We start from the raw sequence: 23,985 nt of genomic DNA on the forward strand, positions 1-23,985 counted from the left end.
GGACTGGGGTCGCTATTCAGCGTTTCTGCAGCTGTCATTACAGACACACTTTCCCCCCCACGCCCCGTCCGCCCAGAGGCGGGCCGCTCTCTCGAGCGGGGCTGAAGAGCCCCCGCCCAGAGCAATCAGGCTGCCCAGGATCAGGCTCTCCTACCCACCGGCTACTTGTCCTGAACCCCTTGTAGCCAGTAACAGAGGGTCCTGTGGCACCTTTAAGACTAACAGAAGTATTGGGAGCATAAGCTTTCGTGGGTAAGAACCTCACTTCTTCAGATGCAAGACTTGTCCTGAACCCCTTGTAGCCAGTTACTCCCCTCCCCACCCCGCCTGTAAGGCACCACCGCGTGCTGCCCTCCAACAGCGTCACTAATGCGGAGTCCCTCCCGCCAATGGCGGTGCCCAGTGCACCGAACTCCGAGCACCCTCTGAACGAACACCAAAGAAGGCCGCCATAAACCTCCCTATTTATATACCTAGGCGCACTGCGCAGGCGCATAGCTGAGCCCCAGCACCCTCGGTCGCTTCCTGTTGCCCTGGGATCATTTCCGGGTCACTCGCCGCTGCCCCGCCCCTTGGTGCTAGTGTAGTGCGCTGCGCACTGCCGCAGCCTCTCGTTCCCGCCGGAAACTTTTCTTCAGAAGCGTTATTAGCCGGGCGCCAGGGAGTCCCTGGGGCGGGGCCATGGCGGGAGGCCGCCGCTGCCGCTCTGTCTCCTGGCTCTGGCTGCGCCTCTGCTCCGGCCGCTGAGGATCCCTGGGACCTAGAGCCCCGGGCATGGCCTCCCCGCCGCTCCCGGAGCCGGGCGCCGAGCTGCGGGCTCTGCAGGGGAAGGTGGAGGTGCTGGAGGCGGAGCTGGGGTCCTGCCGGAGCCAGCTGGAGCAGGTGCAGAGGCTGCTGCGCCACACGGAGCGGCTCTACCGGGAGGCCCAGGAGAGCAACGAGGCGCTGCAGACACAGGTACCGACCCCGTCCTACGCCGCTGCGGGTCTGTCCCCTCCCCGAGTCTCCCCCTGTCACCCGGACACGCCCTCCCCTCACCGCTGTGGTTTGCTCCCCTTCCCCTCACCAGACAGCCCCTTTCCCACACTGGCGCTGCCCTTTCCTTAGCAGCCAGACCCCTCATCAGTTCCTGAGTTTTCAGGGTTTTCTCTCAGAGATCCGGGTCTGCAAGCCCAGCCCCTTGTTCCCTCTGGCTCTTGACAGGCTTTGGGCCTTGTTAGCCCATCATGTCGCTGAGCTGTTTTCCTCAGCTGCAGCACCAGACAATCATAACCTCTAAAATTCTTCAGTCCAGGGAAAGTCCCACAGGGATATTTGATCTAATTTAAAAAGAACAGGAGTACTTGTGGCACCTTAGAGACTAACACATTTATTAGAGCATAAGCTTTCGTGGACTACAGCCCACTTCTTCGGATGCATATAGAGTGGAACATATATTGAGACGATATATATACACACATACAGAGAGCATGAACAGGTGGGAGTTGTCTTACCAACTCTGAGAGGCTAATTAAGTAAGAGAAAAAAACTTTTGAAGTGATAATCAAGATAGCCCAGTACAGACAGTTTGATAAGAAGTGTGAGAATACTTACAAGGGGAGATAGAAGTGCCCAGCATTGGAACTTAGTTCCAGCATTTTTGAAACCACTAGCTACAAGTATGTTCTATATAGTATTCAGACTTACAAACCTGGTTCCTTAATCAAAAGGGAAGATTACACTAGGGAGAGGCAAGAGAAGGAAAAAGATGGATGACAGCCTGGTAAAGATTTGGGACAGTATGGGTCATAGAGGTTTTATAGCCTTTACACATTTTAAGACACATCACTAACTGTATACTAAGGGCTGGTCCACACTAACCCGACACTTCGAACTAAGATATGCAACTTCAGCTACATTATTCACGTAGCTGAAGTCGAACTATCTTAGTTTGAACTTACCGCGGGTCCACACACGGCAGGTAGGCTCCCCTGTCGACTCCGCGTACTCCTCTCACTGAGCAGGAGTACAGGCGTCGACAGCGAGCACTTCCAGGATCGATTTATCGCGTTTAGACAAGACGCGATAAATCGATCCCAGAAGATCGATTGCTTACCACCGGACCCGGAGGTAAGTATAGACGTACCGGGGATGATAAACATTATCCTTTAGGGTCCCATGAAAAATGGGTGTTTTAATTTTAAACTTGTATCCTACAAACAATTAGGGCTTAGGTCCCTTCCTTCACATTTCCTTCTTTAATCAGTATAACTTTAATATGACTGGAATGTCATCTTTTGTTATGACGCCCACTGGTCTTATATATGGGAGTCTCAAGAAACTAAAATCAGTTATGGTATCTATGGTAGACGTAAATAGTTGTTTTTCTACAATATCTGCAAGAAAATAGAGCAGTATAGTTTTCTGAGATGGATAATTATAATGGCTTTGATTTAATATTTTTTATAATGCATGCTTTTTCTTGCAGGTTGAAGAGCTCAGTAAGGAAGTCCATGATAGGAAGAAAAGAGAAAGAGATACATCTAGTGTAGAAGTGCAGACTGAAGACTATGATTCTTGGCAACAATCAGGTAGCCAGTGGAAATTGCACTAGAAAGAGATCCTTAACACTTTCATTAATTAGTTAAATTAGTTCTCTGACTTAACTAACCCTGTAAATATTGTTCTCCATTTCTTATTAATTTGAAGCTTATTTTATATGCACATGTAGCTCCCCTTGCTCTCCTGCATCAAACACAACTTCTTGTCATTGCCTTTAAGGCCTTTCACAGTTAAGCCCCGTCATTTTCTGTAGAAATCCAACTGCTGACCTCGGCTTTGTACTGCTGGTGATGTAGCTTTGATTGTCCACTTGTCTGCTTCTCCTTCAAGCAATCATGCTGCCCTGTATGCATGCAAAAAACCGTCTTCATCCAAATTTGGAAAGCTACCTGTGAGGAACTGGGAATATGATTCTACAATTTTTGAACTCTGTGTGAGATTATGCACCCCAGGTGTCTGTGTCAGATTGCAAGCTCTGTTTTGACTGTGCACCCTTCTGTCCTTCTCCAAGGTCTGTTTGCCTCCATGTTGGGTTGGCATTCAAAAGGCTGGTGACAGAAGAATTACAGTAGAGGGGAGTTGACCATTAAATACACAAAAGTTGTTAATTTGCTAAAAGACTGGTCCCTGCGCTGAAGAACTAGTTTAATGGGGGGAGGTCTCGTTGGTAAGCCACCTGATGGGCCTGTGCTTACGTGAGGAAGCTGACAAGGGGGCCCCTGAACATGGGGCTGAAGGTTTTAAAAGGGTAGAAACTGGTCTGCTCAAGGGTCCATTTTGTCAAGTCCAGGAAGGAAAAGTCACCCAGCATATAGAAGCCTCATGAGGAAGGAGGGTCCTATCTGCTTTCCAGAGTCTGGATGGCCCAAGGGAGACAGACCACAGCCTAAAAATCCAAGGGGATCCAGAGCAGAGAGGCTTGGTTTCCCTTCAGAGCAGTCCTAGTCAGTGATTGGGAAGGGGCACTTGCTAGGATCCCTTCCTCTTATCCTCTCTTAAATATCTCTCTAAAAACAACTTCTGCTGCATTGCATTTAAATCACTACTGTCTGGTGTTGATTAGGCAAATGTTGAGTTGCCCTTTAAGCTTCTACTAAACACAGTTCATTTTATTGTTATTTCATCATTCTAGTCCATTCTGTTTCATCCACTTATTATGTGCTGTCTGATTTCTAGATTGTGAGCTTCCAGGGCAAGGAGCTCAGCTCTTTTTGTTTGGTTTGGTTTTGTTTGGTTTGACTTGTCTGTGCAGTGCCTCGCGCAATGATATGCTGATCTTTAATGGAGGCTCCTAGGCACTAGCATAATAGAAGAATAAATAACAATGACTTGTGCATACACTTCAGCACTTGCATAAGTACATTTAAGCAAGTTTTCATTTGCTCAGCAAAAGTGGGGTAAACAAAAAATGGTCCATGCTACCTGGAAATTGACTCCAGTTGGCCTACCTGTGAAAAGTGACTCACGTGCATTAGGGTCCTCAGGCTAACTTGTGTAAAATGTTACTTTGCTAATTTATGCAATTTTTTTCTACAGATTATTACAATTATCAGAATTATTGTAACAACATTGATGCTCAAGATAACACATCTGAACTATCAGTGCAGCAGAACCATGAGAGTGAAGATCCCAATCCTAATTCTACAGAGCAGTCTCAGGCAGGTGGTGATATTCATTCACACATTGGTAGCACAGAACTTGCTGAATGTGGACAAGGGGATAACTTAATCGAGAATTTACAGGTAGTAGAACTGTGTGTTTTGAAATACTTTTGGAGTCCTTAATCTGTCAACATGTCTATGATTTTGAAAGTCTTGCTTCAGTTCCGATATTACTATATGAGATAGCTGTTTCAGTGATCCAGTACTGAAGATTGTTTACAAACTTTTCTCCTTTGTGCAATAAAACTAGGGTCCCAGTTCTTTGATCAGGTCCACCAGTGTGGATCTGGGTGCAGGATCGGGGCTAGGTTGTAAAGGTGTATGCACATTTTAAAGCAAGAAAATTTAAGATACATAGAATTTAGATTAGGAGCTATAATTGCAGCATGTTTTTACACAGGGAACATCCTTCTAATCTGCATTATGTGGAACCATAAATACACAACAGCATTTATAATTTGGTTTTGTTTTTTTAAAAAGCAGTCACATAACTTTGCATCCTCTAGGGATAGTAGTCCACTGATTTGTCCATCTCTGTAAAGCTGGAACCAAATGGGATTTTTTTTCTTTTAAGGAGCAATTTAAAGGAAGTGTGCATGTGTGTGTGCATGTGGTGGCGTGGGCCTGGCCTGGCATGGCCTGGAAGTATGAAAAGTAGCCCAGCCAGAAGTGTTTGCAAAACGTGTACAGGTAGTTTGGAGGTGCAGCTGGAGAGGTATGCAGAAGTGGACAAGGAAATTGAGATTGCAGCCAGAGGTACTGCATTGGAGGTGAGTATGGGAAGAAGCTCCAGATGTGTGGGGAAAGAGAAAGTGTAGCAACCTGAAAGGGAAAAAAGGGATGCTTTTAGATGAGTTGAAGATAAATGGAATTAATGGATCAAAACAATGGTAAGGCTCTGACAATGAGTAGGAACTGCAAAGGAGAAGGCTTTTGTACCATTAGTTGTGAAATTGTGGGAAAAGCCTGGGAGAGAGGGTTGATACCAGAAGACTGGGGGGGGGGGGGGGGGGGGGAAGTAGCAGAGGAGAGAGAAACATATAAGGTTAGAGGTATCTTATCTAAAGCCATGTCTACACTTACAAGCATGCAGCGACACAACTGTACCAATACAGCTGTGCCACTGTAAGATCGTTTATGTAGCCGCATTATGCCAACGGGAGAGAGCTCTGCTGTCGACATAATAAAACCAGCTCAATGAGCAGCGGTAGCTATGTCGGTGGGAAACATAGCTTATGCTGGCAAAACTTGTGTAACTCAGTGTGTGGTGTATTTTTTAAAGTTTTGCCAACGTAAGTGCTAGTGTAGACATGGCCAAAGAATTGATGCTGTGCTTCTCACTATAGTATCTGGAGTAGGCTGCAACTAGTATACACAGTTTAAAACCAAAGCAGTTAGTTTTTAAATGGATCTTGAAATGAATGGGGAGCAGGGGGGAGTTTGAGAACAGGTGTGTGATGTGGCTATACTTCTTTTGTATGCTTGAGAAGGCAGTCAGTAGCATCATGTGCATGCTGGAAACTGGAGAGCTAGAATTTGGAAAGGTTCTAGAGAAAGGAGCTTCATCAGTCAATGGGAGAGGGGATGAAAACATGAATAGGGGATCTCAGCAGAGGTGGACTCAAGCCAGTGACATTGATGTTTGTTATAGAGTTTATGGTCACTTTCTATTAAGGGTACATTTATAAATAGTTATTAAAACATTCATAGATCATTTATTAAGTGATAGATACTAGTACAACAGAAGGTATTTTAGATGGTTATATGCAACCCAATGACATGGATATCAATCTCCAACACATACTACTCGTGTCTATAACATACTTAATAAATTAGTAATAGATGTTATAACCTTTTATAAACTAATAAATGTACCCTTCATATAGTGTATGGCTAGATTTATAAATTACTCAGATAGCATGGTGATGAGCATATAAATGCATAGGTAGACCTATATGGGCATAGTTGCAGTGCTCATAAGTATTCTGTCGATTACAGTATTGGATTGAAAGTACTTACGCTTAAATCTTTTATCAACAGAATAGGTATAACATGGGCATTGGCAGTGCCAGCTCTCCCACTTCTCTATGCTGTCAGTTTGCCTTACCCACTTATGTAGGTGGACAATATATAGGGATAAGAAAGGAGTTCACTCTATGCCTGTCAGTCCTCCATCTCTCAGAGTATCTCAGTTGTGGTGCTGGTTTTGCAATCTAGTACTTAAACACTGAACTGAGAACCAAAATTTATTTTATAAAGGTCACTGTGGGGCCAACAGATGGTAATTTTTCTTCACTATTGTCAGTGACCTAAGTCACTTTTGTATTGATTAATGAAAAATGAAAGGCTTTGGGTGAAGTCCTGGCCCCATTGACATTAGTGGGAGTATTGCCATTGATGTCAGTGCAGACAGCATTTCAACCTCTTTTCTCCACTAACAATCCCCTAAGCCATCCATATCCCTAAGGCACTAGATTTTGATCGGCATTTTAAAGAAATATCCATTTTAATAAAATGAAGTGTGTTACAATGGAAGAATAAAAGTTGACCTTTCCTGTAGCAGACAACTTACTTTTTTTATTATCTGATCTTAGGAACCAGAAGATACTTCGTTAGCAGAAGGTACATTAGCAGAAAGCTTGAGAGCTGCTGCAGAAGCTGCTGTATCACAGACTGGGTTTATTTACGATGAGAATACGGGATTGTATTATGACCACAGCACTGGATTCTACTATAATTCGGTAAGTTTCTTTTTCAAAATCATTGATGTTTTGCATATATGGATCTGTACCATTTGCCTGATATAACAAAAGTTGGAGTAATAAAGATTAATGGAATCAACAGAGAACTAAGACCCAAGCTGATTTTATAATTTAAAGTAAATATTGATAGTGTGTGCTATCCCCATGTCAACTTGATAATTATTTATAAAGTTGCCAGTGATTTCAGGTAGAAATAAGCACTAGTTTCAGAAATGTACTTTCTATAAAGATTGTTTTCATGCAAATATCCTGAGAAATAATTTGAAAAGAAAAGGAAAACTTCATATCCAAGCACGTTTTTTCTAAACAGAGTGACAAAACTGGAGTAACACTATTGTTTTCAGTGGTTTAACTCTAGACTGAAACCAATGCAACAGAGGTCAGACACTGCTGAATGTTTGTTTTTCATGGGACATCAAGCTGTTTAATTGGTTCAGTCTGAGGGAAAAAAATCACAAAAATGTGTCCCTTGATGTGAACAATATAAATCACGTTTACTGTGTTTTAAGGAATTCTTAATAGCGTTTTCCATAATTTTTGCATTATTAAGTTGATGGTGTTCCGGTTTCTATGAACCAATTGAAATTCACTGTAGTTCAAAGATCAGTGCAAACACTTACTCTCAAATTTAGGCCTTTATCTAGTTCCTTGCAGACCCTGTGTACTGTTAACATTTTGTACTATTAACAAAGATGTCTCTTATTAAGGAGAAAATTATTTTTGCAGCAAATCATTTTACAATAGCAAAGCTTCTGTTGGAGTCTTTATTTTACAAATTAGACTTAGAAACTTGAGTTTAAAAATAAGTCAAATTTTGAACAAAACAGATTGTAGTAGCCTGCCCTGAGTGATTGAGATTTCTCTGCTACCAAAAGCATATTCAGAGAAAGTGTAGGAAACCATTCCATTTAGCTGGATGCTCTTATGCTTAATAGAAAATAATTTTGGGAGTAAATAAAAAAGAATATTAAGACTATGTCTACACTACAAATTACTTCAGTATAACTTGCATCATTCAGGGGTGTGAATAATCTACACCCCTGAGCGACATAAATTATACTGACCTAAGTGTGGAGGCAGGAGTTATTAAGCCGACAGAGAGCTTAGAGCGTATTCACCAGAAGCGCTGGAGCGGCGCAGCTGTGCCACTGTAAATAATGTAGTGTAGACATAGTACAAGACCTCAGGCAAAGTGGATCAAAATACTTGGAGTTATTCAGTTTCAGCAATATAGATGAGTCTTCATTTACAAATGTGGATGTCTTTTTCTTTTGTAAAGCGTCTATTTTGCTATGAATGTAAGAGCATAAATGTTAATCTTAATGGAAGTTCTATACTGAAGGAAGACTAGACTCTTGAATTTGCAACACTGCATGGGCAAACTCAGTCATATGCTTTGGAAATGTATGTAATGCTCATGAAAAGTGCTATACTGACACCACTAGAAAGTGAAGGACAGCTACAGAACAGACATTGGTTTTACAAGCTTTCCAACACATTCACCATTTTGGCTCAACCCTGCACCATCATCTGTTTTACTCTCTTTTTTTAGGGATGCTTATTCCTAATGTTTTATTTTCAGTATTGTTAATGTGTTATTGATGCTCCAGTCCTGCAAACATTTGAAGCTAGTTGCGCTACTCACAGAAGTAACGTTAAGCCTGTGTATAAATGTTTGCAGGATTGGGATCATAGGATCCAGCCTCATTTTGCATCACAGATACTTGGAGGGATAGCTCAGTGGTTTGAGCATTGGCCTGCTAAACCCAGGGTTGTGAATTCAATCCTTTAGGGGGCCACTTTAGGGATCTGGGGCAAAATCAGTACTTGGTCCTGCTAGTGAAGGCAGGGGGCTGGAGGACTCAATGACCTTTCAAGGTCCCTTCCAGTTCTATGACATAGGTATAGGTATATCTCCAAATTAGTGTTTTGTATTTTCTTGTCTAATGACTGTTGCTATGGTAATATGTAATAGTATTTAGCACATTGTTACATTTACGTGAACTTCACGCACAGTTCTTTATTAATTTGATGTTTCGCTAGGCAGTACATAAATCAGATTAAAGGATGCATTGTGCTTTATTTTTCCTTTTAAAGGAAAATCAACTTTATTATGATCCAACCACTGGAATTTATTACTATTGTGATGTTGAAAGTGGCCGATATCAGTTTCATTCACGAGTGGATCTGCAGTCTTACCAGGCTTCAACCACTCAGACTAAGGATAAAAAAGGGAAAAAGAAAAGAAAAGATCCAGAGTGGATTACTGCAAATGAATATAAGGTAATTTATTTCAGATTTGCAAATATTTATCAAATGCAAAAATTATTTTTCTGTGATGCAACTTGTGATTAACAAATGTGTGTGCATTTTGTGAACCAAAGGAATGATATGTATCCAAAATGTGACCAATGCATCTCTAAAAGTTAAGAATTAATATTAGAAAGTGTTAACATAATTTTCTGATTGATGGGGCTAAAGGGGGGGCCTTAAATCAGCATGTCTTTGTTTTTCTCAGTTTGAACTGTAATTGCAGCACAAAGTATATACAACACTTTAAACTCACACAAGTCATAACTCTGCAGTAGATAAGTACAACAAGGTAAATTGAGGAAGGGAGTAGCAGATTTAGTTTGAATATAATTGCTTTTATATCAGAACACTAATGTTACCTTAATGTGTTTGTTTTTAAATTCCTTTTTTGTGTATAAAAATATAGGAAAACTTTAAGAAAAATCAATGTGAATATCTTTATCCCACAAGCCCATTCCATTGACATCTTCTTGAATCTGTAGTCATTTGGATCCAATATGATATTCATAGAATTATTTTAATTAATATTCTTTCCCACCCTTCTATTCAGATACCATTTGTTCAGGCCATCTTTTTGTCATCTACTGTGTCAACTGAACTATTGTGATATACATCTTAATATGTAAATGGACACTGAAATCAATGTGTATTTTAAGAAAAGTTTAGCGCCTCTTTTACTACATTTTGCCTCCCAAATGCTAAAACAGTTTACTGTGTACTACATTATAAGTAGGCATTTCGATCTTGTACTTAGACATACTATCATCTTCAAGTGGTACAAGTTGTGGTACAAGTTCTGTTGCCATTGATGCTTATAGCAGAATTAAAGAAACATCTTCCTAATGCATATCAATATTTGCTATATCAAATGATTGTTGCAGAGGAACACCATTTGAATTGTAAATCAAGTTTTTTTCTACTACTAATTTAATTATACATGTCAGTCAGTGAGAGAGGTTTGGGCTTGTTTGGTATTGGAACTTGGATCAGTGCGAGGTTCAGTGTTTGAAAGGCAGAGTTGTGGGTCATCTACTTGGAGCTGTTTCTATACTTTGGCTTCAATGCTGTAAGTCTGGAAAACCCAACTTTGCCTGGGTATGATGAAGCAAAAGGTAGAAAGAGTAGAGAGCTCTGGGAATTTCTCTGTAATTGAAAGCCAGAAGTTTGAGAGAGAGAAAAAGTTCCAAAATTGTCCTCCTGTCTGCTGTGGCATTTCAGCTCAATTTGCTATACTTCTACCTCCCCTGAAAGATGGCTTTAACCTACAGAAATGAGCAGATCGTGAGTCCAGGCAAATGAGCTGCAGTCTTCTTGGAAGTAGTAACTGAATAGTGCTTTCAGTCCCATCACATGTTCAACAACGGCAGCTTGTAGCTCATCATAATTAGGCTTGAAAGGATTAGATTTTTATCAGTAAATGTCAGTTTTACCATATATACACACATGCCAATGAAAAATATTTCCATCAATAATAATTGAAATTTACAGATAGGCAAAGTAAGAAAATTGCTGCTTGAAAACTTATTAGAGTTTGGTTTAAGGCTATTTACTTTGTATATTTTGACATGATGCTGACAACTCATGTTTTAATGGTTATAAAGCTTGAATATCAACATCTGTCATTAAATAATAACTGTTTGGACTCCCCCATAATTTTCCACAAGTGTGAACATTTAAATAGCTAAAAGTAAAAGCTTAAAATAAACAGATATTAGCCATTGAATTATAAAAAAAAAAATAAGTTCTGCCAAGCATAATTGCCACCTCACAATCCTAGAGGAAATCTGAAAGTGTGGGAAATGTTGTAGTTTCCACTTGCAAATCAAGAGGCCCACATGTCCTGATTCTGAATAGAATTTGTTAATTTGTCTGATAGGAGGATTTATTCTTCACTTGCATAGATGCATTTAGTGAATTCAGATGGTTGAAAACTTTAACCAAGTAAGCAAACAGTGCCAGCCAAAGGTAGTCACGAAAGTGGGTAACTAGATCAGACTTTGCATCAGTTAAGATGATTTTAACCTCTTCACATAACTCAAAAAGGCGAAGTACTCTTTCTCTTGATAACTACCTTTGGTTTGGAGTAGTAGGTGGTGATTATTGTCATGCTGCCTGGAGTGGCTCACAACCATGAGTGCCAACCGTGGGGCAGACTCAAAAAGCAGGGCAGAAACCCCAAACTGGTTATATGCTCTATAATTAGATTTCACCAACCCAATAACAAGATGAACTCAATTTGCTCAATATAACAGTCTTACTATGGAGTCACAGACAGTTCCTTGGGCATTCCAGTCTATCTGGCCACCCACGCAAGCTGGGCTCTGTGATAGGTGGTCACTTTACACCAAAAAGTGCAACAATATTCAGGTTACTCCCAGTCCCAAAGGACCAGTCACTTATCCCAGGTCATTTGTACTCAGATCTCAAACCAAATACCACACCTGTAGCCAATCCTGTAATAAATTAACTAAAGATTTATAAACTAAGGAAAGAAATTTAGTTATTTAAAAGGTTAAAACAGGAAACACATGCACACACAAATTAGTTGCAGTCTTAGATTAAAAAAGGTAATATAAACTCCTATAGTAAGCATATCTATATGTCCTTTAGGGCTGACCCATGCTAAACTGTATGGGGATCTTTTGTTTATGTTTAGGAGTCTTTTCTCCTCAAAGTCCAGACACCACAAAAATCCAGTTTCTCCTTGTCAGAGATTTTTTATCCACTTCACTCCAGAATCCAAGCTGACGGGATAAGTTCATGTGTAGGTCTCCCCTTCATGGAGGCAGTAAGGAATGCAATCGACAAGGTCTTTGTCCTTTGATGCTACACAGTGCCTCATTTGCCTTCAGTGGACCATCTTGTGTCCAGGACAAGCACTTTACCTTAATTAATGCTGCTTTTCCTGTTTGGTGAGTTACATAATTAGAGGTTTACAATGCAAATACTCAGTATAACTTTATATCATGGGATACAGATATTTATAAGTAGGATTAATACATTAAACATCCTACAAACATTCCGTAAAGTCTAAACACTAATTACATTCATATAACACTAATAGTTATTTTAACTATACTAATCCACAGGTAAGCCAGACTGATTTCCACCTATGCATTTGTCAGCGTACACTGGGGCACTGTGCCTTTGGCATGAGTTGGCATCTAGTCTGCCAACATCACAATGATTAGATCCCATTTCCTGACAGAACTGAAAATAAATGTGCATTAAGTGGCCGTGCTTTTATAAAATTGATTATCCTACACGGCTTACTGCATAACTGACTTCAAGGCTGAGGCATTTTCTTAGCAGCCGAAGCTTCTCTGTGTATAATGCAGTGTGTCCATTTGGCACTGGTGGCTACTTACTGAATGAATGCGAGTGATAAAACTACTAAGCTTTTCCCATCATGGATCAAGCACTGCAAATCCCAAGTCATCAAATAATATTATCTAGCACAGTGGCTCTCAACCTTTCCAGACTACTGTACTCCTTTCAAGAGTCTGAATTGTCTTGCAGACACCCAAGTTACACCTCATTTAAAAATTACTTGCTTACAAAATCAGAAATAAAAATACAAAAGTGTCACAGCACATTTTTACTGAAAAATTGCCTTCTCATTTTTACCATATGATTATAAAATAAATCAATTGGAATATAAATATTGTATTTACATTTGTGTATAGTATAGAGAGCAATACATACAAATGATTGTATGAAATGTTAGATTGAACTGACTTGGCTAGTGCTTTTTATGTAGCCTGTTGTAAAACTAGGCAAATACCAAGATGAGTTGATGTACCCCCTGGAAGACCTCTGCGTACCCCCAGGGGTACATGTACCCCTGGTTGAAAACCACTGATCTAGCATTTCAGATTTGTTGCCCGGTGTATGTTGAAAGGGGTTGACAAAAAAAATTCTTCAGAAGTGACTCAGTGCACAAAACTGACATAGACAAGCAGTTGTACAGCTCTAGCAATATGTGTTGTCTTAAGTTGGATTGCATTGTATTGACTCATCTGAATATATTTCAGCACTTGATGGTTCACACCGCTGAGTTCTGAAATTCTGCAACTCACTGTGTTGTTTGAAAGTGGAATGGCACCATCCTGCAGAGCTGAGCTTTCCCCAGACATAATGGAACAAATCTTTGCAACTGGCAAAATCAGTGTGTCTGCTGTGGTGTGAGGCTTAGTATGACACAGCATAAGATGGTTTAAGATGCTTTGCAGGCAGTGTAGCATGCTTGCTTCTTATAGTGCTTTTTGGCTGCTTTAATGCTTTGAGTCTTCCTTTGAAAAAGTCAGGTGGCTACCCTCTAGTCCATGATGTCTCATCTCAATTTGCAAGGCTTCAAGCTGCCATTAGCCAGTACATCACCACAGACAATGCTTTGTGGATGAGGTTCATTTGCAGTGCCAATAAATGTAAATCCCATTTCCAAGTAACTTTCTTCATATTTCCAAACTTTTTGTTTATTCGAAGATGAAGCACTAGTACAATCACCATCTCTTTTCATGCCACAAAAACTGATCAATTTTATGTACTGTACAAGGCAGCTATTTCTAATGATTAAGCACTAGAAGAACTGCAAAACTGGATGTTCCAAATGCCTGAAGGAGAGGAAGGGTATAAACCTCAGGTCCCTGGCCCCCAACTACTTACAATACCAGGTGGCAACCCCAGAAAATAGGTTCCATTGTCTGTTTGCAGTTACTTCCCTGAGCTAAATCCAAAGATAGAGTACTTAACACCATCCACAAGACACTCAGGCCTAAAGTTATAAAAATGGCCTCCAGTTCTGTGGGTGCTGTTATTTACACCTGTAGTAGCATACACTTAGTAATGATCTGATTGCACCTGTAGGTTACTTAGCCAGGCATCTTAAGGGCACAGACTTCAGGTTCCTGGGTCTACTCCTCCAGTTACCTACATCACGTGGTGGCAACACAGGGTTCAGCACATTGCCTCCCCTTTCTCAACCTTAGGTCTGGCAATGCACTGGGCCTCTGGGCTTGGAGAGCTGCAGAGGTGCCCACATTGGTAATCCCTGGAATTGCGGGGGGAAGGGTGGACGTAGCTTCTTGTACAATAACGGGCTCTTAATAGTAACTCCAGTCACTCCCTGCTCCACTTCAGCCTCTGGGAAGTAGCAGCATTAAGGCTTATAGGCTGTGGAGGGAAATACCTATAATGGCTAGTGCTCTGGACAGGGATTCTGGAAGGAGGGGGGTTGAGGAAAGGGCTCTGGACCTACCCCCATGGAAGCCATACACCCTTAACCTGTAGGCTCAGTGCTTTGAGCTCTCCTGAGGGGTTAGAACCTTTAATGGCATTACAACCACATGCACTAGATTGCATTGCCATTCACTCAAGTTTGGCCTGGCTGCCCTTCCGTATTCCACCTGGTAGCAGTGATCCAAAGGCATGTCATGTTCAGTAGTTACATAGAAACATTTCAGTTGTTTGGGAGAATTGTTAATAAAATAGAAACATTTTGTATCAGAAAGCAGGGGAAAGCTACCTTTGGGGGGTGGGAAGTGGAGTGGCAGAATTTTATTCAGTTATTGATGGATCGGATAATTTTTCATAGCAAACTTAGAGTTAATTTGTTTGGAACAGGCGCTTAAAATGGTGTTGCTTTGTTATAAGGGTCAGATCAGTATTGCCTAAAATATAGTGTAAAAAATAATGGCCCTAAAGTGTTTTACTTTTTCAGTAAGTACATCTACAATTAAATTCTGCATCATTATCTAGAATGTACCATACATTTCTACCAAAAACAGCTGTTTATTATTTACATTCTCTCCTTTCTTTGTGAGAAAAAATTTGTCACAAATAACTTGGAGGGTACTCTAGCTGAAGCAACTAAGTTATTTGCCTTGCTCTTCCTCAGACTCCCTCCAGTTTTCTGTTTGAGAGACAAGGTGGAGAAGGATAAGACTACATTATTTAGGCATCCTGCGGTTTTGAGAGACCTGTCCAAAGTATGCACAAATTTACTGAATACAGTTGTGCTCCATCTTTATTAGAAGACCATCTCCATTAAGGAGCCCATTTTTGTCAGATCCCTTTGGTAGCTTCTTAATACAGGTTTCACAGTATGATTAATCTCTAGTTTTCTTTCAATGTAGGTGAAGATGCCTCTAGCTGACCCCCTTCACAGTGCTAGTGGAAGTAGTTCCATACCTAGAACAGTTGCCATGAGTAGAGTAGATTCCCACTCTGGAATATCAGAGGCAGCAGGCCATCCCAGTCTGAAAGCATGCATTGGGCAGTTAGCACCATTGAAGAGCACAGTGAACTCTTAGGCTTGTGGGGGGGAAGCTAGCGAAGGGGGCATTTAAAAGTAGTTGCATTTTGTACAAAATGTCCAAATGAGTAGGAATGTGAAAGCATAACTCTACTGATGCCACTTCTCCCCCAGTATATTACAGATGCAGAGCTTAATTCCGCTAATGACAATCTGCAAGATTGAAAAGTCAGAACGGTGAACGCTTGTCTGTTGGCAAAAAAAGAGTAGACCACTTAAAGTTAGTTCTGAGTGATAAGGTGTTTCACATATCTAACAATATTTACAAGAATGAAGCACCATACAAGTTGTTAAGGGAACCCTCTACTTAAGCTAGCAAAAGCATATCAACACATCTTGGTGCTTTTCCACATTGCCCTTGTCTTCTTCCACTTCTGCTATGTAATCATATTCCATATGGCCTAGGGTTACCATATTTTGTGCCTCCAAATGGAGGACACTCCACGGGGCCCCAGCCCCGCCCACGCCCCAACTCCGCCCTCTCCCCAAAGTCTCCGCCCCCTCCCCTGCTTGCCGCGAACATTTGATTCGCGGGAAGCCTGAAGCAGGTAAGGGGGAGTGTGGGGGGAGGAGGCGCGGCCCAGGCTGGCCCCCCGGCGGCTCCAGCCTGGGTCGGCTCGGGCCCTGGGGTGCCGGCCCCGGTCCCCAGCCGACCACCCCCGGCGGCCCCGGCCTGGCGCGGCCCCCGGCGGCCCCGGCGCAGCCCCCTGGCCCCGTGCCCCCGGCTCCTGGACCCCGGCCCCGCGACCCCGCACCGGCCCCGCACCGCCGACCCCAGCCAAAGAGGCCCCGGCCGAGCACCACCGAGCCCTCCCTCCCGATTTTCCCGGACATGCCCGGCTTTTGGGGATTTTCCCCCGGACGGGGATTTGAGCCCCCAAAAGCCGGACATGTCCGGGAAAATCTGGACGTATGGTAACCCTAATATGGCCTCTTGGATTGAGTTAATTTGATTTTTAGTAAGATATTTTATATATGAAATCTTGTTAGCAAATTAAATCTTGTATGGAGATTGGATGATATAGTTAAAAGGCAAGAGGTAAACATCCACAATTTATGATGTGGTGTATGCTAGATGCTTTTTAACTATGTACCTTGATCAAGCAGGCAAATCAGTTTACAACTTGATTGGGCAACAAGATATGCATTAACATGAAAAAAATCCAAAGTAAATAAGATAGGCAGTGCACTATTTTCTTAAATGTAATTGTTGTATCTTTGAGCACAATAATTAAAAAGAAATGGTGTTTCCAAAGTTAACAGCAATTACTTCTTGCTGTCTTGTAAATACAAGCAAATGGCAAAACATAAATAGAAAATGAAGTGTAAAAATAGTCTGTTATAGTCACAATTTATATTGAAAATAGTCACTGAAAGGCTTTTTGAGCATTTTTATATAACTAGATAAATTTTTATTATTGTGGTGTTCTTAAGCATCTTATCTAGTTGAGTTGCAATACTTCCATTTTCAGTGATCATCTTATTATATAAAGAAATATATTGAGTAATAAGAAAATTACCAGCTTATGTAGAAATTATGACAACACTTGTTATATAAATACTAAGGAAGATTTTCCTGTTGTAAAACTTACCTTATTAACTACTGCTGCTGCTGTCCGAAGTCATTAGTTCATGTTGATAAGGTAATGTTTCTTGGCAACATTGTACGTCTAGTCTGTTTTTGAGGAACAAGATAGTCAATTTATAGTAATTATTTTAGCATTTTAAAGATGTCTTTTTAATCTGAAAATGAACCAGGTTTGTTTGTAATGAGTAATGTTTTATGGTTCCAGTGTTGTATCTTATGCAGATAGCTTTGCTGCTAAATCTTGCTTGAACCATTATCTTTGCCGGATACCTTACTTTAAATACTGTTTGAAAAAGTCAGATCTCTTGTCCTGCACTCCAACTTTATGTATCAGTATACCCAAATTTAGATCTACTCCGCATTCCTGTCACTCTAGAGATCAGAGAATATATATTGCATAGTCAAGGGATGCTGATTCATGTCTCTTCGTCTTATAAAGCATTCTTCTAAGAGAAAAGCAATTTAAATTTTCCCAGCTTTATACTGTAATCAGTCCTATCGCTTGATATCAGGAATCCTAAACAGTCCATTATAATTTCATTATGACAAAATATAAAGCATCCCCCAGGGTAGGTAATAGAAACTTAGAGGCTGCCTACAAATATTCATTGGACTAGTAATGTTATTTTGAAAATGAAATTATTATTTCTGGTTATTTCATAGTGAGTTACCAATTACTTTAAAGTGCAGATTTATTCTGAAAAGTGACTGAAAAAAGCAACTTCTTACTCAGTAGACTAGGTCCATGTTTGCATTCATAGTCCTAGTTAGCCAGTAACCTAAAGAGATACGTTTTTATTACATTTTACTTTACATTTCTCTTTTCCAGAGCCTATGTAGTTGAGAGAATGAGCTGGATTTTATTTTGGTTTGCACATCATTAACAGAATTGGTAACTTAAATTCTGAATGCAGAATCTTTATTTCTGGTGATACATACGTCAGATGGAACCTAGCTTGACTTGCAGACTCCAGGTTGTGTTTGCAGAGTTAGCAGATTTTAAAAAAATAAAGGAAGAGAAGGAATTTTTAATTGTACTGTTTAAAACTCCTGTACAAACAAATTAGATCTCAAAGGTTAATTGACAAACAATAAACGTGGAGCCCCATCCATCCTTTATAACAGTAACTTTTCAGAGTAGAAGTGCACTTTAGTTACTAGCTTATTAAATATAAACAAAATTGTTGATATAAATATTTTTGTATAAGTATTAAAAGAGAGAGTTCCAAATACAGAAAGTAAGGAAATTCAGAGTTGAGACAGTATAGGTTGAGTTATTCTGGGTATACTGTGACATACAGTACTAATACAGTAGGTTTTTTCCACAAAAGTAATCAATGAATTTTTACCAGTTTATTCCACTTAAACCATTTTTCTTCAGAGTTCAGTAGTTAATCTAATAAAGGCAGTAAATTGAGTAATTTCTCTCATTTATTCTTCTCAACCACATTTCTTTTAATATTTGTTTTTGCAGCCACAGTGATGATACATTTATTGACTATAGTCTCAAAAAATCTAAACAGATATCAGTTTATTTTCAGCAACTCAGGACATTTTCCTAACACCATAGTAATGAGCAATATATTCCCAACATTTGAAATGATCCTTAAAGAGACATATAAGTGTAGGCACACAAAAGGTTAACTGTCATTTAAAAAAAAAAATCCCACACTTTTTTTACATATTTTGGAGAAATAGAATTACATAGTAGACGCCTTCTATGGCTTTCTATTAAAATATTGCGCTTTTATTGCAAAAATATTAAAATATTTTTTTCCATCTTTAATATCATCTATAAAACAACGCTGTTAATTTTTGTATAAATAATGGAAATGTATGCTAGTTCCTTTTAGATATACTTTTATAGGGATATTCATTCTTTTAGATCTCCACAGTCACTTATTAGACATTTTTTCTTTGCAGGCATGAAACTGAGAATTTTGCCCAAGAAATTTGTTTTTAATAGATAATCCTAACGTCTGTCTTTGATAGGACACAGAATCAGATAAACTTATGTTTTCCTTGATCAATAAGGGCTTGGTGCAATACATATTGAAGTCAATTGAAGTTTTTCTGTTAACTTCAGTGGGCATTGGATCAGGTTTCTATTTCTTCTGGCTGTGAGGGGCTGAAAAAGAATAATATTGGGGGAGGATCCTCTTGATACATGGAAAAAACGTTTAAAAGTAAGTGAATTTGGGAGAATAAAAAACAGAACCTTAAAAAACTGAACAAGGATTGAATAAATGATAAACATAGGCCTCTGATACTGTAACTAGAGCCGTGGGTTCCACACAGGTGCAAAGATGATGTCTCTGTGTGGCTCTATTTGCCAGATTGGGGCCTGAGAGACTACACAAAATTACTAATTTGAGGCTTGTTGGCTGCATCCAGTTTCTTAGGTAATTTGCTCATAAAAAACACATTAGTAGCTTTTATTTGATTGTCTGTGTCCAGCATTTTTATCTTGATGCCATGCTGACTGTACAGTTCACTTCTCTGACAAAATTCAATAGGCTATCTCAAAACTAGACGCATCTTAGCGATCTCTCCAGGAGACAGCGTTTAATAGCAAGTATTTCCCATAGAACTCTTGAAACATGATATTTTTTACAGTGTGCAGTTTACTATTTGCTGCTATTCATCCTGTCTTTAGGTACATCAGTTGACAGAAACCATGGCTAATCTGAAGATTTCTTCTTTTGAATTGGCAGCTTCTGGTGAAGGTAGAGTTGAGACACCAAACACGTTAGTCTGTGGATGTTTACCTTTAACCTTGATAGATTAAAAAAATTCTTAGTAACTGGGTAGTTGCTGTTTAAATGTTTTTTTTACCTGGAGGAAATAGGATTAAATTTATTGCACCTATTTGCCATAAATCAAATCTGGTTTTTAAATTATTTTCTAATTGAACTGAAATGTACAAATCCAGACATCTGCAGAAAACTTTGACAAGCCTTCTGTCTAAATTATAGTTGCCAAAAGAAATATTAAGCATCCTGTTACATCAATATATGGTGTCTTGACTAACCAAGAATCACCTTTGATGTTCTTACAGTAACAATCACATTTGTGCTGCTTGCTCTGTAAAGGTGCCTGCCAAAAGGACTGGGGTGGGGGTTTTGCCGTCTCCCCCCCCCTTTTTTTTTTTAACTTATAATATATGAAGATGGTCTGACTTTTTTTTTTTCCCCCTTTACATTGGAAACTCGGGTTCTGGGTTGCTGAAAGACTGGAATAACTGGAGAATTAGTGGAATGGTGGCATTAAACAAGTGGAAGCTTAGCTATATGATTCTCCATGCCCTGTCACCAGGCTGGGAATGAGCGTCTTATAAATCCTCCAGTAGAAAAATCAGAAGTCTGTCGTTTATATTTCTCTGAATCTTAATGAATTGACATTTGTCTCGGCTTTTTCAAAAAAAAGTACTGGTTCCTTCCTCTTAGCAGTGGTTATATTGAATGAAGTCTGATTATTAATCTAGTACATGTGTTGATGCACATTTACAGAGATGTTCTGTTCTGCATTAATACTACAACTGATATATTATGAAAAGTCTTCTTCTGCACTGTTACTCTTTTGTACGTCGCTGCTTTTGCATTTTTTCAGATGCCATATTTCCGTTAAGATGCCCTTGTGCTTTAAGAATGAATTGAAGAGTGTCTACAGGTTTAACATTACAGAGCACCAGGGCATGACTGAAGGAACAAAATGTGTTCCTTTTAAGAATGGAAAGGTGGAAGCTGCCACCCGTAAATAAATAAATAAAGCCCAGATCTTTACAGAAATGTTGGATTAACCAACAAAACCATAAATATCTCATGCATCCTTGATTCCTAAATTTATTTGTTGCTGTACCCAAAGCATGCCAGGAGCTTTATGAACAAGTATAAAGTCATGGGCCTTCCCCAAAGAACTCAGACTGAGTGTCTGATCCTGCAAAGGGATTTACAAGCATGGATCCTTATGCCCACAGAGTTCCATTGTCTTCAATGCTTTGCTTCAGCAGTAGTCTACACATGCATAAGGATCCAAGCTTGTAGCTCACTTTGCAGGATCAGGACTAAGTCTGTGGTTGTGAGGGCTTAGCATCATGCAGGATCAGGTCTCAAATAAGAACTTTCCAAGAGGGGTATTCAGTATATATCATGAATAACATTGCGTTTGTTTTTGTACATTTGAAGCAACCAGTCAATAAATTCCTGACCCTGCTGCCATGAACTTCAGTAAGAGCAGAATTGGGCCAATAAATGGTAAATTAAAAATGTAACACTAAATTCTTTTTTGTTGGTTTAAAGGTGATCTGCAAATATCTACACTTAAATAAACAGGCTTTCTATTAAGTACTGAATGCCCCCACTTAAACAGCTGAATTGGGATGTTTCAGTACATTTCTGAAGCTGACTTTGCTTTTTTCTTTTACATGGCGTAATGTGCTGAAAGCCATCTATATTGATTTGGGGCAGTGAGTTCGCATGTAATACTACATTTTTGTCAGGAGGAGGGGGAGATTGCTTTTAGATAATAATTTGTTTATGTATATTCACTTGCTTTCCTTTTTTAAATTGAGTAGTCTGTTACTGCTGAAATCAGAATGTTGTATAAGTTTTATGTTTAGATGGGCATTGATGCTTTTAAAAAAATATTGTTTAGGATGTATGTGTCATGCTTTTTCTGAACGTTTGAACTGCATACAAGAATTTAAAATGTGTATTGCAGTTTTCATCCAAGAGTATCTAATCTTACTGGCCAGGTTTTGAGCCAGGCAACTATCTATTTTCTAATATACAACATCTGAAGGGATGTTAAAACTTCACATATTTGCATAAATACTAAAGTTATGATCTAATTGACCAAAGAAGCTTCTAACATAATTCTCTTTCAGGCACTTGTGACCTGTGTAACCTCTTCACCAACCAGGTTGCCACATTGCTAATTACAATTTTAAATAAATGACAATGGCTCTGACCCTAATGACCCTCTCATCCAGTGCCTCCCTGGCTATTGGAGCCAGCCATGGCCACTTGAAGCCCAAGCATCCCCAGGGATGGCTGCATGGAAGAGATACAATCTGAGCTGTATAATCTTTTGTGCCTTGTTTATGTGGGGCTGGAGCAGGAATGATTTGCATCCATTCTTACCTTCTCCACCCAAGGAGACAGAGACGGTGTTGCTGAGGCAATCAAGTGAATCCCTCTTTGGGCTGGTCTACACTATACAGGTTAACATAAGGCAGCTTATGTCGACCTAATTATGTCAGTGCCTACACTACAGCCTTCCTCCAACCGATGTAAGTGCCCTACTACACCGACATAGTAACTCCACTTCACAAGTGGTGTAAGGCTTATGTTGGTTTAGTTAGGGCGACACAATGTCTGTGTAGGCACTGTGCTCCTTACATTGGCTGTCTTGTCAATTTCACAGCAAGAGTCAAGAAATTGACAAGAAAGCAGGCAGCTAGAGCCCAGCTGTCCTCTGCTCCCCTGGAGAAATGGGCGGCTTCGGACCCGCTCTCTTCCAGGAGATGGGCAGCCTTGTCAATTTCACAGCTTGGTGAGCCCTGGGTGGTGCAGAGGCGAGAAGGCCCGGGTGGCTTCACCTGGGGAGCGCGGGGTGGGTGTGTGAGAGAACGCTCACTACCGACCCAGGGAGGGTAGCGTGGACATGCATTGCGGTGGCTGTAGGTCGACTTAGGTTTGTAATGTAGACGTACCCTTTGACGCAGAAGAGGGAAGATTTGTGCTCTGAGACACATATCCCCTCCCTTCCTATGCAGTTCTAAGTGATGAAGTGTGGTGGTCCTTTGGTTGGAACAGTCTACGGTTCTTCTAGAATTGCTATTTAATGTGCGTTGAGCGGAAAAGCTCTTTGAAAATGTTTTCAAGTTCCAAAACAGCTAAATGTGTATGTAGACTTAAATGTTCTTTGCTGCCTAGTGGGTTAAGGCCAAGGCTGGGAGGCAGGAATTCTTGTGTTCTAATGACAGTTCTGCCATTGACCAGCCTTGTGGCCTTGAGCAAGTTCCTTTACCTTTTCTATTCCTGTTTCCACATTTATAAAATTAAAATACTTAACTTCTTTCACAGAGTTTACATTAAGATTAATTCATGTTTATATAAAATAATCTTTTAAAAAAATACTTGAAAGGCACTTTTCCATTGTTTACCTGCTCTGTTTCAAGAGTATTGGATTTATTGCAAAACATCTATTCTGAGTTCAGGGTTCCAAATAAGTAAATAATTCGGGATCTTAAATGTTTTTCATTTACTTGACAAAGCTTTTCTGTTCACTTAAAAGTGTCAGGGTTGGTAGATTCAGAATTATGACTAAACCTTTTCCAGAGTATTTAAGAAAAACTGATGTAATTCTTTGTGTTGATTTAATATTTTGTCTTGAGAAAATTTTGATGGTCTTGTGAAGGAAAATCAAATGAATGCCATAAGCCAAACACTGATGGACAAACATGCAATAAAGCCGCGTGTGTATGTGTAATAGAGAAAAGTCTTTCAGTAAGGAAATAGATTTTCAGTATGAATCTTTTGTGGCATTATAATGGGAACTTGAAATATTAAACTACCTCTGCAGTGCCTTGTAATGAAAGGCTTTCTTAAAGATGCAAGTTTGAAAGAAGAAAGGAAGGAAGGAAGGTCGATCAGCGAACATAGCAGGGAGTTCCAGACATAGGGAGCAGTGTGAAAAAAGAGAAGACAGAAATAGAGGAAGAGATGAAGAACAATTGAGGAAGCTTGGAAGGAGCATAGGAATTGAGTGAGGGGGAAAGAGAAATTAGGAGAGATGAAAGCAGAG

At 40.0% G+C, this 23,985-nt stretch overlaps 1 protein-coding gene and 1 long non-coding RNA gene across 5 annotated transcripts in view; one reads left to right on the forward strand and one right to left on the reverse strand.

The window, feature by feature from the left end:
- Positions 1 to 556: 556 nt before the first annotated feature.
- Positions 557 to 23,985, forward strand: part of AGGF1 (angiogenic factor with G-patch and FHA domains 1) — a 40,643-nt gene continuing 17,214 nt past the window's right edge. The window contains exons 1-5 of one of the 2 annotated variants that reach the window (XM_054031624.1): positions 557 to 957; positions 2,468 to 2,570; positions 4,078 to 4,283; positions 6,797 to 6,943; positions 9,062 to 9,247. In XM_054031624.1, the coding sequence (XP_053887599.1) occupies positions 775 to 957; positions 2,468 to 2,570; positions 4,078 to 4,283; positions 6,797 to 6,943; positions 9,062 to 9,247 (825 nt within the window). In that variant the 5' untranslated portion in view covers positions 557 to 774. The remainder of the gene's footprint in view (positions 958 to 2,467; positions 2,571 to 4,077; positions 4,284 to 6,796; positions 6,944 to 9,061; positions 9,248 to 23,985) is intronic. The other variant, XM_054031625.1, reaches the window with a different exon arrangement.
- Positions 9,263 to 23,985, reverse strand: part of LOC128839013 (uncharacterized) — a 43,748-nt gene continuing 29,025 nt past the window's right edge. Inside the window, exons 5-6 of one of the 3 annotated variants that reach the window (XR_008445346.1) lie at positions 17,183 to 17,265; positions 9,263 to 10,666 (exon numbers count right to left, since the gene is read on the reverse strand). This is a non-coding gene — a long non-coding RNA (uncharacterized LOC128839013). Of the gene's footprint in view, positions 15,780 to 17,182; positions 17,266 to 23,985 lie in introns of all 3 variants that reach the window. The other 2 variants (XR_008445345.1, XR_008445344.1) reach the window with 2 other exon arrangements.

Source organism: Malaclemys terrapin, chromosome 6 (genome assembly GCF_027887155.1).
Source record: "Malaclemys terrapin pileata isolate rMalTer1 chromosome 6, rMalTer1.hap1, whole genome shotgun sequence".
NCBI classification, from domain to species: Eukaryota; Metazoa; Chordata; order Testudines; family Emydidae; genus Malaclemys; species Malaclemys terrapin.